The sequence below is a fragment of the Apium graveolens genome, chromosome 4 (genome assembly GCF_009905375.1).
Source record: "Apium graveolens cultivar Ventura chromosome 4, ASM990537v1, whole genome shotgun sequence".
Classification (NCBI taxonomy): domain Eukaryota; kingdom Viridiplantae; phylum Streptophyta; class Magnoliopsida; order Apiales; family Apiaceae; genus Apium; species Apium graveolens.
The window spans coordinates 117441465-117459583 of record NC_133650.1 but is presented as its reverse complement, the minus strand read 5'-3'; the positions used below and the strand labels follow the sequence as shown (position 1 = coordinate 117459583).

The 18119-nt window shown below is 33.3% G+C and overlaps 1 protein-coding gene and 1 non-coding gene across 2 annotated transcripts; one reads left to right on the top strand and one right to left on the bottom strand.

Moving 5' to 3' along the window:
- The first annotated feature begins 742 nt into the window (after positions 1-742).
- On the top strand, positions 743-824 carry TRNAS-GCU (transfer RNA serine (anticodon GCU)). The gene has a single exon. It is a non-coding gene; the product is annotated as a tRNA-Ser (tRNA).
- On the bottom strand, positions 825-4114 carry LOC141719234 (PI-PLC X domain-containing protein At5g67130-like). Its single transcript, XM_074521610.1, has 9 exons — positions 3999-4114; positions 3805-3870; positions 3583-3711; positions 3166-3303; positions 2846-2944; positions 2424-2727; positions 1860-2083; positions 1651-1737; positions 825-1259 (listed from the first exon to the last, which is right to left on the bottom strand). The coding sequence occupies exons 1-9, from the start codon at positions 4011-4013 to the stop codon at positions 1083-1085; spliced, it is 1239 nt and encodes a 412-aa protein (XP_074377711.1). The 5' UTR covers positions 4014-4114; the 3' UTR covers positions 825-1082.
- Between the last annotated feature and the right edge of the window lie 14005 nt (positions 4115-18119).

Below are 18119 nucleotides of genomic sequence, written 5' to 3'. Positions count from 1 at the left end.
TAAATTCAGATAGTAGCTTTGCCAGACCAGTATCTAATAACTAATTTGTGGTAGATTCTAAAATTCAAAATAAATTTTTTACCCGTCTTATATATTTCGCTGTAAAATCATATCCAATTTATTTAATAATAATGGTAATAGAAGGTATTAATCAAAAAACAATTTATTTACCATTTTTATTGGGCCAACCTGATTTAATGATGTAAAACCCGAAAATGACCTGGATAATACTTAAAGTGACCCGGAACTAATTTTGGAATTTCATTTCTTTAAATTCAGAAATCCCATTTCAATTAAATTTAAATAATTTTTAATTTAATTTAAAATTGACATGTTTACAAATACGAAAATACGGACTCAAAATCTAAAATCACCATTTTGAGATTAGACAACCTCCAATGAAACGAGAAGTACATCGTCCAAAGCAGCAAATGGACAACTTTATTCCAAAATTGGGCTTCGTTTCCAGAAGATTTTAAGTTCTACGGAAATCTAGAATTGAGACCAGACCAGAGATGATATCGGGTATCGGTTAGGTATAGTTGAAATCCAAATTCAAAATTTCAGATTTAATATATTTAAAATTTTGGTTTCGGATCGGATATCTATCGAATTTGTCTTCCATACTTGTGACCAATATTTCATTTGACGTTATAATGATAACCATTGACGAAATCAGCCCAAACCAGCTGACGTCAGAAAATATTACAGAGCCTACTGCTTTATCTTTATATCATACAACGACGCTTTGGCCGAGTGGTTAAGGCGTGTGCCTGCTAAGTACATGGGGTTTCCCCGCGAGAGTTCGAATCTCTCAGGCGTCGCAATATTTTTGAATTCCTTAAGAAATACTGAAAATTGCTAAATTTATGTTGCGTTTTATTTTTCTTTTCCTTGTGTCCCGAGGCAAGTAGGCAGCAACCTTATTCTATACATATAATGCTGATTGCTGCAACGTTACAACTGTACTGCAAGTATATTTTGGGAAACACTACTATAACATAATCATAATGAATTCTATTCTATAACAAAACCGTGATTAATGAATAATAGAATAACTGCTTGGAAGCTCAGTTAAGTTCTTATGTCCAACATAACAGCATTGTAAGAAGAATTGTTATAGTTAGCCAACGAAGCTCAACAAGTATAGTCTCAGAAGAATCACTGCCGGGACTTGGTAACACTGATCCAGGTGTAAGTGCTGCTGGTGGTGGAGGTGAAATCCGCGGGAACTCACACATTCCAAATGTTGCGTTTTCCTGTGATATTTTTGGTCAGAAAGGCGTTAGCATCACCCTAATATTACATTCTTTCTTCCGGTAAAACACTAGATTTATGACTTGGCTTCCTAGTTCTAGCATTGTCTATACTCCTGAGAAATATTAATGGAACCTCTCGCGGTTTTAGATGAAGTACACTGACCAATAACGGAATAATTGGTAATTTAATCTAACAATTAATTTCTTTTTTGGCAATGTTACCTATTGATCAATTGCAATGTCAAAAGAATATCAATTATGAATTAACCAATCTAGTGAATCCATTTTGGTGGAGAGACAGCCATAGTTCATGGATTAGGTAGTCCCATATTATACAATAATATGATTGTTTCTGCAATCTTTGAGTTGAAAGCTACTGGTACTAACTAACCTTGCAATACGCTATGCTGGCACACCCACAGGTAAGCTGACCATTTGCTTGGTCGACAGCTTCTGGAGCTCCTCCTCCGTCACTTCTCTGCAATGACATAGCACTTGCATTACAAAACCTTTTTTTCGTTCTGAACTCAAATAAATTGATCATTAATAAAGGACCATAAAGAATTAACTTAAATGTTGTAGCAAGTAAAACATCCAAACCTGATAAAAATCCACAGCAATGAAGTTTGGAAATCGTCTTCCAGCTGCTTTTTGGCAAGCGTCCATCATACTAAGTAGGGGAGCCGAATTATCTACACAAGCTTTTGTTATGTTGGGATTTGAGGGGAAGTAATTCTGAAGAACAAGTGATATTGATTTTGTGTTTAGCGGAGACGACTCAGAGCGATGGGGACAGGATCCAGTAATCATCCCTGCTTTTCCATCTGCAATTTCAGCTTCGTATTATGATTATATTTAATAAAAAAAGATGCACTAGTGGAGGAAAGTAACTATGTGAATGCTGTGTGCAACAAGAGGTCAAGAGGTCTATGAATAGCCTCAACTCAAGGCTCGAACTATAAAAACAAGAAAATTTTAAAGCAGATGATATTCACTCTAAGCATGAACCTGGGTCAAGATCAAAATATCAAAACATGAACAATTATGACATTGGACGAATCCTGTGAAACCATCATAAAAGTTCATTGATATTTCATAAAAGTTCATGCGGTGTGTGAACCTATGTTCTAAATTCTAAAATACAGCAATAAGAGTTCGACTCACACCGGTTTTCCACAACATATCGCCATTCATAAGCTATTCCTTCTGATTCCTCTTTAGAAGATTTAGAGGTGAAGACCACCAAGCGTTGATTCTGACGGACCATATCATCCACTGTAGGCCAGTCTGCACCGCCTTTTGGCATCCGTGACAATGGAAACATAAATGTGCTGAGACCAGATGCATTAAAGACCTTTGTCAATCCTTGTGGAGAAGTAACATAATCCTCTATAAATATAGTGACAATCTCTGATGGGTTTGCCTCAAGAAACACTTGTATCTCTCTAAGCGTGTTAATTGCAGGTTGCTGCAAAAAAAGAAGAGGATGAAAAGTTAGACGCTATTAGTACAATATATAGGTCACCCTTAAACAGTCAAGAATCAACATACAAAAGCAATTAAATAGACTGAAATATGAGACTTACAAAAGCGGTGACATTTAAACATCTTCCAGCAAACGAGTGACACAACCAGATGTCGTTGTTAAAGTCATACATATCAAGCATAAGCCCTCGGACACCATTCTAAGAAATAAAATAATAATAAATAATAAACATAGATTGTTTTAGGCAATTAGCATATTGGTACTTGTCAAGCCAAGTTGCACCTGGCTTTCAACTTCTAAAAACTGATTAGGTAAAATATAATGGGATTGCTAATGCAGTTGAGGTAAACAAATTTAAAGTGTAGAGGCACCGGCATCACATAGAAAGTGTTACATGTAATACAAGACAGGGTAACATACTTGAAGCTGAGTGGTCACCGAATGTTCTTGATTAGTAGGAGCAAGAATGTCAGAACTCGTATACGACTTGGAATTAACTATCGCAAACGAATTATGTGTTGTCAGCCATGAATACCGATTAAATGGCAGATTTTTCACCTGTTCATTCATAAAAAAAAATCTCAGAACATTTTATTTTAAAATATTCCCAAGAATTTTCTTTATCTTCACATCCTCAAACATTTTCGGTAGATTTTCACATAGATTTTCCCAATATCTCGAAACAACATATCTCCTACTGCGTGGACCCTACTTACGAGTGGAATATACAATGAATGATCAGTTTCCCAACTTCTCAAAATCATTTTTCCTGTACTAGTTGTAATAATAAGAAAAAGATAAAAGCCTATTTAAAGCAAGATAAGGCAAAGTAAAAACCTTTGATGAGGGATTGATGGGTTGAACCCGGGTACATCTGGGTCGAGTATTACCGTTTGCAGGGCAAGTCTCACATATCAATCCTCTGTCGCATGTACTGTCCCCGGAACTAGAACATGTTTCTCCAATCTATTTTCTAACATAAGCTTAATAATATATCTTCATTTGTCACATAAATTTACTTGACTGTATATAATGAAAATAAGAATTCAAGACTCTTACCTGGAGACTTAATGCATAGCTGATGCTACATGTGATCAGAAACGTGAAGATAAGTTTTTTAGGTTCCTGCAAAAATTAAGTTGCAAAACAGAGCTTTCTATACTATATAATTATAAAAAAATTATATATAATATGTATGTATTGGAGTGGTAAACAACAGAGAATCTAGAAATGAATAAGAAGGTATAACATACCTCCATTAGTGTCATGTCTTTCAAAAGTAAAGTTTCTACAGCGGGAAATTTTTGTGATTATATACAAAAAAGGAAGAAAGGTGTTGAGAATTTACTACTCCTAACTTTTATTTATGGGGTTCAATTTAGGAAAGTATACTTGATTACTTTATTATTTTTAGTACTTTTACTTTTCTTTATCTTGCGAAGTCCTGTAATCTTAATGTTGGATTACCCAAAATTTATAGCAAAATAGTTATAGAATTACGGGACGAAGTGTAGAAATTTAACTTGTGCCCATATATAAATATAAGCGATCTCAAATTTAACAGAGTAAAGTTATAATTTATAAGATATTTGGGGGGAAATATTATAATAATATTTGAAATTTTTAATATTTTTTGCCTTCTAATCTAGGATTCCACATAATTTATTCTTTTCGAGATGGAGATGAATAGATGTTTGTAATATTAATTTAGATTTTGTGGAGAATAACCTTTTTGAAATTGTGTTAGACTAATTTTAAGTTTAATCAGAGTTTGTATATACTAAAGGTGTAATTATAACAACTACCTAAATTAATTGGATAATTTTAAACATTATATATGTATTAAATCCATTGAAACTATATATATTATTACTATTCGAGGAAAATTAATTTAAGTATTTAAAAATTTGATAAGGATATTATAGATATTGGTGATTAGGGACTTTTTTTTATAAATATGACTTATAAGTGTGATGCATTCTAAGTAATTTTTAGATGGAGCCAGGATTTAACTTAGAACCCAGATAAGAGATCATAAAATGTTAATTACTTGAGTCATGCTCACGTTTATGGCTTTTTGATTAGATTAATTTTAACAAAATATGTTAATAGGTTATGTATACCTTAACCTTTTATACATATTAATATAATTTTGTGAAGTAAGATTGGGCCATGGAACAATGATAAGTGTTAAAAATACAAAAAGGTGTGCTACTAATTTTCACTAGGTATAATCAAATCAATAATGTATGATTGGGTCAATATTATTGACAAAGTTTTCTCATTATTATTTCTTTGTTATGTTGTTATAACTCTTCATATTTTGCACACCGTATATAATTTTAAATAATTTTTTATATATATAAAATAATTATAAACTAAATTTGCTACGTGCAACTAGAATCGAACAAACATAAATGTGCAATCTACAATCTACATAGAACTCCAAATCGTCTAGTTAGCAATCTATTCAGTATTCAATTATTGGCTTAAATGTGTCACAATTGAGTATTGGTTATAATGAGCATGTATACGTAGGAGAAATTATTTGGTCACAGTTGATTGGAATATAAAATTTTATTGTGGTCATTACACATAAAAATATACCTAATGTTCATTTTGCAGAAAATATTTCAAGATTTACTATAAATTGAAGATAAAAAAGAAAAGACATAAGGTTACTTGTACATCCATGATTCATCTGCTTACGGTTGAAAACTCAATAAGAAAAATGAGGGAAATTGAACTGTGGTTGTTCAATAGAGAAAAGTAAAGGTCGGCTTTCAAAAGTCAAAATGCAGAAAAAGGTCAAATTAAATCTGATGGCATATTTACAGAGGCTGCTCCCTTGTTAATGGCGAAGGAGCTGATGCTTGGTGGCTAATTGGTTATGGTTCTTTTCACTAATTGAAAATTTGTAACATGTGGCCGGTCATTATAGTTTTTTCACATTAACTATTTATTTCACGTAAGATTATAGTGAATGTATTAATTCAACATAATTTATATAATATTATCGAGGAATATAGTTTTACTTCTCATTACAACCAATCAAGCAAACATGAACTTATGATTTTAAGCAACTATAAATCCTTAATCTAATTTCAAAATAATTTCTTTTAACACTAATTAAAAATTTGAAACTTCTTCGTCCTGTAAAACGACATGACCTAATACCATAGCATTGTCTTAGCAAATATTTTATCAAGCTAATTGCTTCCTACCTGGGTTCAATTTATAATCAGCCCTGTTCAACTGATTTTGGGCTTGTTACCCGTGGGCTGTGGGCCGTGAGGAGCTTTTATTAGTGTGCGATTTACAGTTCTTTAACTGAAAATTGTGTCTGAAAACAATAACATGCATGCACAATCTAGATTTACAGTTCTTCTTCTTCCTACAAACAGACTGAGTTGTTTACAAAAAGTTTGAGATCAAAATATTGCAGGAAAAAAAGTTTGAGATCATTCTTAATAAATAGTTTACTTTATATAATTTAAAATTTGAATTCGTGATGAAATTTGTATCTATTCAACTCCAGTTCACATGAAGTTCAATTCAATTATTTGCCAGTTCAAGCTTTAAATTGGGGTTGATTAAAAAATTTGGTTCGATTCTATTAGAAAAAATTAAAATGTAAACACACTTATTTAAATTCATATCGTTTCATTTACACACATTATAATTATGACCAATCTTGCTTGAACAAAATCTATCAACGATATTAACCGTGAACCGTGAAAGCCAGCTTTAGGCCTTCGTATATATTTTCACATAAAAATAATATTAATAAACTTCATTTTTACATCTCTTCTATATATAATACGAGAACAAGGATATAATTTCATTAGATTAAAAAGTCTAATTGAAAAGACTAAATCATGAGATTAAAAATTCTCATTGAAAATACTAAATTACCCATATTTTTAATATTTATATAAAAGATGTGGTTCGTGGGAATCAAACTCAAGTTATTTTATTCAACTATACAACATTTTTCCACTACTACACCATATTGTCACATGTGTTTTTTATCATACACATAATATGTAATGTGCTAAATAAATATTTTATTTAACTTTAAAAATACTTACTTGAATTCCGCAAAAAAAAAGGATAGTTAGTTGAATATTTGTACAATTAATTTTAAATAATTGAATTCCAGATATAAAATTAAGCGTAGTACATAAATAGATTATTATCTTATTTATTAATCATTTTTTAGTTTGAAAATATATCTCATATATTTTTTAACATATTTTTTTATTATAAAAAGTAATTAAACTGTACATATATAATTTTTTTAAAAAAATATTGAAAATAGAATCGCTTATATATAAATAATCTATATTGATATTACATATTTAGATAAGTTCGGATTATAATGAGTCAATACATTTTAGAACTTGGCCCATTATTCAAAAAATACTCGAAATTTGACTACATGACCCGGCCGAAAAACATCGTCACATTCTACGTTTAGTAAATTTAAATTACAAGCAATAATGTGAAATTTTTTAATATCTTATATTAATATAAATTAATGTGTTTGAGCTCTTTATAAGATCAAGTCAATTGATTTTCTATATTAAAATTAGTAACTTCACTGGTAACGTATTATTATTTTTGGGATTTGTCCCGATTTTAAGAATATTTGAAATTTGAAATGAGATCTCACGAGATTTGTTAAAACTACGATAAGATATTAAATCGATTTATTTTTCATTTTTCACTTTAAAAAACTAGCTTTTAAAAAAGAATTCTTTTAGATCAGCAATATTTATTGATCAAGATAATATTGTACAAATATTTTGAATTATTTTAATATTTTGAATTATTCAAATAAAAGTTATATTTATACTATATTATAACATTTGATTCAATCATTTAATATTATTTAAGGAAAAAACATATATTGTTCAATAATTTGAAGGAATTATCCAGTTCAACTGATATTTATAAAACTTTATCGAACTGAATTTTTTTAATTTAAGGAGAATAGTATAAAATATTATCAAATTATTATATGAAGAAATATTAGAGTCGTAACGAAGGAAACTTAAAAACGGTTTAAATAACAATATAATTACAATTTTCTTTCGAATTCTTGAAAAAAATCATGAATATCAATAATAAGTCTTAAAAATATATAATTCATTTTTATGTTACAACCGTGATTGATACCCGGTTGCGTAAGAAATAGATATGGATTGTTTGTCAGTGATAACGTGAATACCATATATAAATTATAGCAATTTATTTATTACATAATTTTAATTTTTGAATAATTATAAATGTATGTTATTTAAGTAATCAATTATCTCACTAAATATTAATAATGATTATACATGTACATAAATCAGATATTTAGCATATAAATAATTGAAACCGTCATAATTTACTAAGAGATATAACGTATAATAATTTACATGCTAACACACACATACATATAACTTAATCTTACTTTCTTAACAGTAATGTAAATAGAAAATTAACATTTCCCATACATATATACGTTGAATTTCAAAAATAATATTTTTCATTAAAATCAACTTTAATATTAACAATAATGTAAATTTTACATTATTGTATATTATGATTGCAAGTCATTCTGACTTCAATTATGTATTTTTATCTTTTTAAATTGAGTAAGTTAATTATAAATTAGTGGTGAACTCAGTAATAATATAGAGGAGTACATATAGTTTATTTAAATAAAATTTAAGATTTTGGTCAACTCTGTATTCAACATGTATGTTAATTTTTAGCTTTTTATTTGTAAACATACAAACGACATTCTACAGATTAAATTTTATCGTTTCATTTTAAACGTACACTTACTACCTTGTTTATATTCATTTATTAAATATAAAATAACGGGTAAGAAACATATAATATAATAATAGTTGAAGGGATATTCACTCCTAAAAGTGAAGAAGCATTCGAAACTCCTAAGCCATGTTTGTTTAATGGGATAAAGGAGGGGATTGGATTATAATCCTTAAAAAAAAGTTATCCCTTATTTATTTTACAAATTAGAGCACTGGACTATAATCCCAGGATAAGGGTTGGATAACATTTTCTACTATCCAACAGGATAATATTGTGAAAACAATCTGCGATTAATACAAATAATCAAACAAGTGTGTGCGTGAGTAAACGAAATCAAACGGAGGAAGAAAAGATATAAACAGAAGAGAGATCCTCGAGTCCAGTTGAAACTGTCTCCTTAAAGCTATTTCGCCTCTCACCGTATGTGCGAGTCGATAGCCTCCCAGGATAAAACGAGGTAGCGGCGGCGTTACGGATAACGAGCACCTTCAGCGAGCTTGAACGGGCACGAAACTATCACCGAGAGAGAGAGATTTGTGTTTAGAGACGAATATGTTTTTGGTGTGTCTAACCCTAACGCCTTAGAGGTGTTTATATAGGTGTAGATAGACTTGTGCGCTACTCTTTTCCATAATTAAATATCATTAATTATGGAATCGGTGTAATACTTGCAAGCTACTCTATTCCATAAATAATCTGAAACAGAATCAGATTGAATATATCAAGACATACACCATATCAATTAATCTGAAACAAAATCAAATTAATTTATGCCATAATATTTGAGCCAAATTCTAATGGAAAATAATAATTTCCATTATTAAGAGAATATCATCATATCTCACACATCTTTTAGTCATAATGCTCAAAAATATGACTTACCAATATGGGACTTATACCCATATTTTCCAACAATCCCCCACATGGGTGAGATTGGTAATCTTAGTAGCACACACCAGACAGACAGACACGGAGTTTGACTTGGTGATAGTTTCTTCGATCAGATATAGCATACGATAGGTAGAGAATGCTCCTTGAACCTTCGCTCGAGTAAGCATACCGACTTTACTGGTAGACAGTAGACGTGCTTGTCCTTGAACTGTTCGACCGTTTATGTAAACGATGATATACTTATCACTATATCGTTTCTGACTCGTTCAGCTCTCATGAGTATGTCCATTTTGGCCATGAAACATCGTCCTGGTTCTGCAGAAGTTTCTAAAGAATTGTGCCTCGCAATTCTCCTTTGAAGCGGCCCCACTTCTCTCCCACATAGGTGATCTTTATCTTATAGAGTAACCCGCGTTTACTCAACTGAATTCCATGCGTTCACTCCTGAGCTCCACGTATTCATCAAAGATCATTAAAGGCTCAAAGCTTAACCTCGTACCTTACGGGTCTCACTGTTTCCTCATCATAGGAACAGGCCAGGGGTTACCCCCACAGTGATTTGGTCATCATGATTTAGTTGTCCCATTGAACCAAGTTCTTGGGATCTCCAGTCAGCAATGGTTGGGTGTCCACCATGATGCCGTTAAGCAATAGGCTTAAGGCCCATCCCTCTCGATGATTTCTCAACCACTTCTCTTGATAACCCTTTGGTTAGTGGATCCGCGATATTATCCTTTGACGGTATATAGTCAATAGTGATAATTCCGGTTGAGATCAATTATCTAATGGAACTGTGTCGTCGTCGTATATGACGAGACTTTCCATTATACATCGTGCTCTGTGCTCTGCCAATAGCGGATTGACTATCACAGTGAATCCCTATTGCAGTTACAGGCTTTGGCCATCTTGGAATATCCTCCAGAAACTGACGTAGATATTCAGCCTCTTCGGCGCATTTATCTAGTGCCACAAACTCAGCTTCCATCGTGGAATGAGTTATCACCGTTTGTTTTGAGGATTTCCATGATATTGCCGCTCCAGCTAATGTAAACACATAGCCACTCGTAGACTTAAGTGCTTTTTTGCTAGATATCCAATTTGCGTCAGTATATCCTTCTAATACTGCTGGGTATCTGCCATAGTGCAGTCCATAGTCTCGAGTTCCCCTCAAGTACCTTAGTACCCTTATAATCGCTTTCCAGTGATCAGCTCCCGGATTACTCGTAAACCTACTCAACTTGCTAATTGAGTATGCAATGTCTGGTCTTGTACAACTCATGAGGTACATCAGACTACCAATTATCCTCGAGTATTCCAATTGGGAAACAGCTACACCTTTGTTCTTGGATAGGTGCAAAGTCATATCTACAGGTGTCCTAGCTTTCTCAAAGTCATCCTTAAGAAACTTCTCAAGGATCTTGTCAACATAATGTGGTTGACTTAATGCGAGACCCTCTGATGTTCTAGAAATTTGAATTCCCAGAATTACATTTGCTAGTCCCATATCTTTCATGTCGAACCTTGATTTCAACATGTCCTTTGTAGATTTGATAACTTTATCATTGCTTCCAGCAATAAGTAGATCATCTACATATAGTGTCATCATGACATAGCCATTGTCATTCTCCTTGACATAGTTGTTCTCGTTATCCTTGTAATAGGCACAGCTATCACATTCATTGATTTTGAAACCATTGGCCAGCACGACCTCATCAAATTTTTTATGCCATTTCATAGGCGCTTGTTTCAAACCATACAATGATTTCACCAATCTACACACTTTCCTTTCTTGTCCTGGGACAACAAACCCTTCAGGTTGTTCCATATAGATTTCTTCATCTATGTCTCCATTTAGGAAAGCTGTTTTCACATCCATTTGATGTACAGTTAGATTACGCATTGCAGCAATAGCAAACATCATCCTTATGGACGTTATTCTCGTTACAGGAGAATATGTATCAAAGTAATCAAGGCCTTTTTGTTGCTTGTATCCTTTAATTACAAGTCTGGCCTTATACTTATCAATAGTGCCATCAGTTTTCAACTTCTTCTTGAAAACCCACTTGCTACCTAATGGTTTGCAACCAGTTGGCAAGTCCACAAATTCCCAAGTATGATTTTGCATAATTGAATCAACTTCATTCTTGATGGCCTCTTTCCACATAGGTCCATCAGGTGAGGTAACCGCCTCCTTATAAGTTTTTGGGTCACCTTCTTCGAGCAAATAGGTCATAAAATCAGACCCATAGGATTTCTCCGTTCGTTGTCTTTTGCTCCTTCTCACTACCCCCACATTTTCGTCTTCACTTTCGTCACTCTCATTATCGTCATCTACAGACTCATGAGATCGTTTAGACGTCGTAGGTTGTTGGTTTCCTGGATTACAGGGAAACATCGTCTCAAAAAATGAGGCATTTCTTGATTCCATAATGGTATTCTTTTGAATATCAGGAATCTTGGATTCATGAACAAGAAACCGATATGCAGTGTTGTGTGGAGGATATCCGATGAAGACACAATTCACAGTCTTAGGACCTATCTTCACCTTCTTCGGTGTAGGGATCAGTACCTTTGCAAGGCACCCCCACACTTTCAGGTGTTGGTAACTTGATTTCTTTTTCTTCCACATTTCATAAGGACTTACATCCTTATTCTTGCGCATCGTAATATTTAAAATATTATTTGCGCTTAAGATGGCTTCTCCCCACATCGATTGTGGGAGCCCAGAGCTTAACAACATCGCATTCATCATCTCTTTCAGAGTGCGATCCTTCCTTTCAGCCACACCATTTGACTGAGGGGAGTATGGTGCAGTGACCTCATGGATTATACCATGTTGTGAACAGAATTCCCCAAACGGTTCAACATATTCACCTCCATGATCACTTCGTATCGTTTTGATTTTCTCAGTTTGTTGTGTCTCAACTTCTTCCTTATAGATTTTAAATTTATCTATAGCTTCGTCTTTGCTTTTCAACAAATATACATAGCAGTATTTTGTACAATCATCAATGAATGTAATAAAATACTTGTTTCATCCTCTTGTTGGAGCGAATTTTAAATCACATATGTCGCTATGTATTAGGTCTAGCACTTTGGTGTTCCTTTCCACACGTTTAAATGATGATCTCGTTAATTTTGCCTCAACACAAGTCTCACACTTATGTTTTGGATCGATAGTAAGTTTAGGTATGTATTCTTTTGCACTTAAACGTCGTAAAGTGTCATAATTTACATGTCCTAATCTAGCATGCCATAAATTAGGAGACTCAAGCAAGTAAGTAGAAGAATTCTTCATTTCATTATCGTCCTTAACGGACATTACATTGAGCTTAAAAAGCCCATCAGTTAAATAACCCTTGCCTACAAACATACCACTCTTAGACAAAATAACTTTATCTGACTCTATTACAATGCGAAAGCCATGCTTATTCAACAGAGAACCAGACACAAGGTTCTTGCGAATATCAGGCACATAAAGTACATTCTTCAAAGTCAGATTCTTCCCAGAGGTCATCTTCAGGATCACCATGCCTTCACCCTCAATGGTAGAAGTTGCTGAATTCCCCATGTAGAGTTTCTCACCAGCATCGGAAGCTTTGAGGCTAGAGAAAACCGCCTTGTCTGAGCAAACATGCCTAGTAGCACCAGTATCAATCCACCATTCACGTGGATTAGAACCGACCAGGTTCACTTCAGAGACCGTAGCACAGAGGTCTATGTCACCCATCTCCTTGGAGATATTCTCTACCATGTTTGCTTCTTTCTTCTTGTTGGGCTTCTTGGGCTTCTTGCAGTCAGAAGACCTATGACCAACTTTATCACAGTTGTAGCACTTCCCTTGAAATTTCGACTTCGAAATCCCTCCCTTGGGTGCCAGCTTTGCCCCTTTACCAGAATTAGCCTTCTTGGGCTTGGAGCTTTGAGCATGCTCCACCATGTTTGCCTTCTCAGTGGCAACGTTAACTTTCTTCTCGGACCCTCTGTTGTCTTCTTCAATACGAAGTCTAACAATAAGATCCTCCATAGACATCTCCTTTCGCTTGTGCTTAAGGTAGTTCTTGAAATCTTTCCATCCAGGTGGAAGCTTTTCAATAACAGCAGCAACTTGGAAAGACTCACTTATGACCATTCCCTCAGCATGAATGTCATGAATGATCACCTGCAGTTCCTGCACCTGACTGACCACAGTCTTAGAGTCTGCCATCTTATAATCAAGAAAGCGGCCAACAATCCACTTCTTTGCCCCAGCGTCCTCGGTTTTATACTTATGGTCAAGTGACTCCCATAAGACCTTAGCTGTTGGCTTTGCGCTGTATACGTTATACAACGAGTCAGACAAACAATTTAACACATAGTTCCGACAGATGTAGTCGGAGTGCTTCCAAGCATCAGCAGCATACACAGTCTGCATGTTACTCTCAGCAGTGAGCAACGGTGGTTCTTCCTTAAGGAAGATCCATATGCAACGTGGTCAGATAAAAGTGCATCTTTTGTTGCCAACGTTTGAAGTTCGTTCCGTTGAACTTCTCAGGTTTTTCAGCATGTGCAGCAGGCACAGTTGGCATAACAGGTGCAGCAGGCACCACGGGTGGAACAGATGGTACGTGCGTCTGTACTACAGGTGTATGCACACCAGTAGGCACCGCAGGTATGATCGGAGGAGTGAATCCTGCCGATATCTGTCCAAGAGGAACACTAAACTGTCCAATGACAGTGTGTCCCACAGGCACATGTCCCGAAGGCACATGTCCCGAAGGCACATGTCCAACAGGCGTTTGACCCCCATCAGATCGTACGATCCGTGCGTTAGGGTTAATCGGCTGCTGGTGAACCCCATCAGATCCAGTGATCTGTGCGTTGGGATCAGCCGTCATGTTCATCGAATCGTTCACAGTTTGGTTCTCCATCGATCTGTTACTCAACAAAACAAGCAGATACAGATGTATCAGTCACAGATGTATATAAAATAAATAGCTTTAAGATTGTGAAAACAATCTGCGATTAATACAAATAATCAAACAAGTGTGTGCGTGAGTAAACGAAATCAAACGGAGGAAGAAAAGATATAAACAGAAGAGAGATCCTCGAGTCCACTTGAAACTGTCTCCTTAAAGCTATTTCGCCTCTCACCGTATGTGCGAGTCGATAGCCTCCCAGGATAAAACGAGGTAGCGGCGGCGTTACGGATAACGAGCACCTTCAGCGAGCTTGAACGGGCACGAAACTATCACCGAGAGAGAGAGATTTGTGTTTAGAGACGAATATGTTTTTGGTGTGTCTAACCCTAACGCCTTAGAGGTGTTTATATAGGTGTAGATAGACTTGTGCGCTACTCTTTTCCATAATTAAATATCATTAATTATGGAATCGGTGTAATACTTGCAAGCTACTCTATTCCATAAATAATCTGAAACAGAATCAGATTGAATATATCAAGACATACACCATATCAATTAATCTGAAACAAAATCAAATTAATTTATGCCATAATATTTGAGCCAAATTCTAATGGAAAATAATAATTTCCATTATTAAGAGAATATCATCATATCTCACACATCTTTTAGTCATAATGCTCAAAAATATGACTTACCAATATGGGACTTATACCCATATTTTCCAACAAATATAATACCTCATCGGTGAAGGTATAACAAGGGTATTAAAATTTTATAGACAAAAATACCCTTATTTTGTTACAATAATTACGGTCATACCAATGTATATCTACAACCCTGCATTTCTCATTCTTCTAAATAACTACAATCTCTATTATTATTTAATAAGAATCTTTTACATTGATATCAGTTTTTGTGTTTCTGTGTATCAGATAAATTCTTGTTGATGCATTCTGATTATAGAATAATTTTTTAATTTAAAACAAGTTCAATTTTCAGATAATGCGTAACATGTTATGTATCTGTTATGTTATTTTATTTTTTGTGATATGTTTTTGTTGTTTTTTAGTAGTTTATTTTTTTTAATTTTTAATGTAGACAAACTGTTTGTTTGAATGTCTGACTCAAGTTTTAGTTCATGTGTTAAAGTTTATGTTTTTAATTCTTGTTGATGCATTTAAAGTTAGCTGGTCATGTGTGAGACTACTCCAAAATGCTGATTTCTAGATTTCTCAACTCAGTAACAGGACATCACAGTAACTTTGTATAAGCTATTTTAATGGAGTCATTTTGGAACCTTTTATTATTGCAACATTATTGAATTATGTTTCTGTAGTTAATATTTAATGATCATGAAATATTTCTAGTTTATTCAAATGTATGCAAAATTTATATAATTTTTCTGCAAAAATATGTTTATTTATTCTTTTACACAAAACCAAATTGATTATGATCTGAATATAATTTAAAAATTATTTTTTTAAATATGATTAATCATATCTATAAAATTTTACCTAACAAACGAGGGATATGACTAGTTAAAGGACTATAATTCTTAAAATATGTTTAGAAACAAACACGGGATTGGACTATTTTAAAGGATTGTAATCCTTAAAAAAATAAGGAGGGGATTATAGTGAAAGGATTATTATCCCTGGATTATAATCCTTCCAAACAAACATGGCCCTAATGTTATAGAGGTGGACATGAAGCTTGTTGGAGAGAAATTTTTTCTCCATTTCTTCAAAATTTGACTCAAGAGCCCATATAAACATATTGTTGAAATTACTCTAAAAAAATTATAATTGCATGATGCCTAAAAAAACTCTAGAAATTGACCCGAGCGGGTTATTATGCTAGTTAGTTTATTAGAGCAACAACGTATCATGCAACCATAAATTAAAGAAAAAGGCACGGAATATATGACAAAATTACCTGATTCATCATGTCTGTCAAAGGAAGACATCTGATTAATTTGTGGAAGAAACAGAGGGTAGTGTGATTGCACATTTGCATGTGCCCTTGGTTGGATATCTTAAAGGCCCAAGTCGCTGGATCTCTAAGGTCAGCAGTAAGTTCCCCCTCTCCCTGTTGCTAGTCGGTAGTGTAAAGTGTTGTATTGACATGACTAGTTGTATTGGGATCATTAGGGTACAGCATGTCCATCAGATTTGGTAAACTTGTGATTTGTCGTTAGTGCGGTGGACCAAATGTACTGAATGGGAGATAACACCGTACTGGTGGATTGGGATGTGGCTGGGGGGGGCGAGTGAGTGACTAGGGTGTGGAACTCACAGTTGTGCTCAAAGGAAATTAAGATTGGGACATGGTGGGATATTGAGGACCTGGCCGTTAAACTTGGGGAGATAATATGTAAGGGCTGGGGTGATACTTTAGTAATTTTTTTTTAATCCAAGTTAAGATACACACTCTTTCTTGATGTTCACTTTCTCGTTACTAAATACGCTTCTACTGAGTTTTTTTGATAATATTCGAATGTGTACTCTCGTAATTAACTTGGACATATATATTATATTTCGCTCTTGGACAATATTTGAGCCTTTTAATAATATTTGAATATGTTCTCTTTAATAATTAATTTAGATATAGAAGATGTATTCTGCTCAAAATGATTAAGATATATATTCCGTTATTAGATAAGGAAATGAATACACAATCTTCTTGGGAAGCAGAGAGAGATATAATAGTGTATATATATATATGAGTGTCAATTAAGAGAGAACTAATTAGATAGAGTAATTAGATAGAGGTCTATAGAGAATCACAATCACAGCCATTAACTTTCTAAACGGTCCAGATTAAATATAATACAGTGGTATTATCATAAATATAAGATACTTTAAGCCTAATTAAAAAAAAACATATCTGCGATATTTTGTAACAACTACAGATATATACTCCAAAACTATAAATACAGTACACAAACTATACACACAGTCAATGAGATATTGAGAACAAGAGTGGAGAGGAATCGAAGATTTGAGGGCAGTAAGTAATCAACGATTTGAGTTTGATAGTCGAAGATTTCAGCAAAAAGAGGTGCATAAAAAGTTGTTATTAGTCATTAATTCGTATTTTTAAGGTTTTCGAGATAATATAGATCTGTTTCTAATATTTAATTCATATTTTCAGGTTGATTCCAGGAAGATATTCATCTTTAGATGATGTTTACTCGAATATGTAAGTTTTTTTAATGTTTTATACTATATTTCAGGATCATATAGTAGAATGTGATTTTTATAGTTTTTGAACTGTGTTTGTACTTGTTTTTGCTCCCACAGTAGAAAATTATAAAAAATTGACCAAAATTCAAACACATATCGATTTGTGTTCTATATTTATACATAGAAATATTGATTCTAGAGTGGATTAAAAATATGTTATATTTAAAGTTTTGATTCTACATTACATTCAAAATCTATGTGTTTATATTTTTTGATTCTACTTTAAAAGAATACTTGTATTTATGTGATTTTATATATAGTAGAATCATATGTGATTTTTACGCATATGAATTAGATCTGACTTTAAATGATGTGTATTGTTGTTTGTAAATATGAATTCTATAGGAGAAAATAATTATGTTTCAAATTTTCAATTCATAGAAGCTAGTTTTTATTTTTTTAGTGATTGATTCTATTGAAAAATTATATTAGCATAGTATAATTTCAATTCATAAAAGCTAGTTTATGTTATTCTAGTTAAAATAGATAAGAAATTTTAGAGTTATGA

What these genes read in the sequence shown, in the direction of transcription:
- LOC141719234 (XM_074521610.1), bottom strand. An exon ending in CCATCAATCCCTCATCAAAG is followed by an intron (nt 3,304 to 3,582) that starts GTTTTTACTTTG and finishes ATGAATGAACAG; the next exon opens with GTGAAAAATCTGCCATTTAA. An exon ending in ATATGTTGTGGAAAACCGGT is followed by an intron (nt 2,084 to 2,423) that starts GTGAGTCGAACT and finishes CTGAAATTGCAG; the next exon opens with ATGGAAAAGCAGGGATGATT.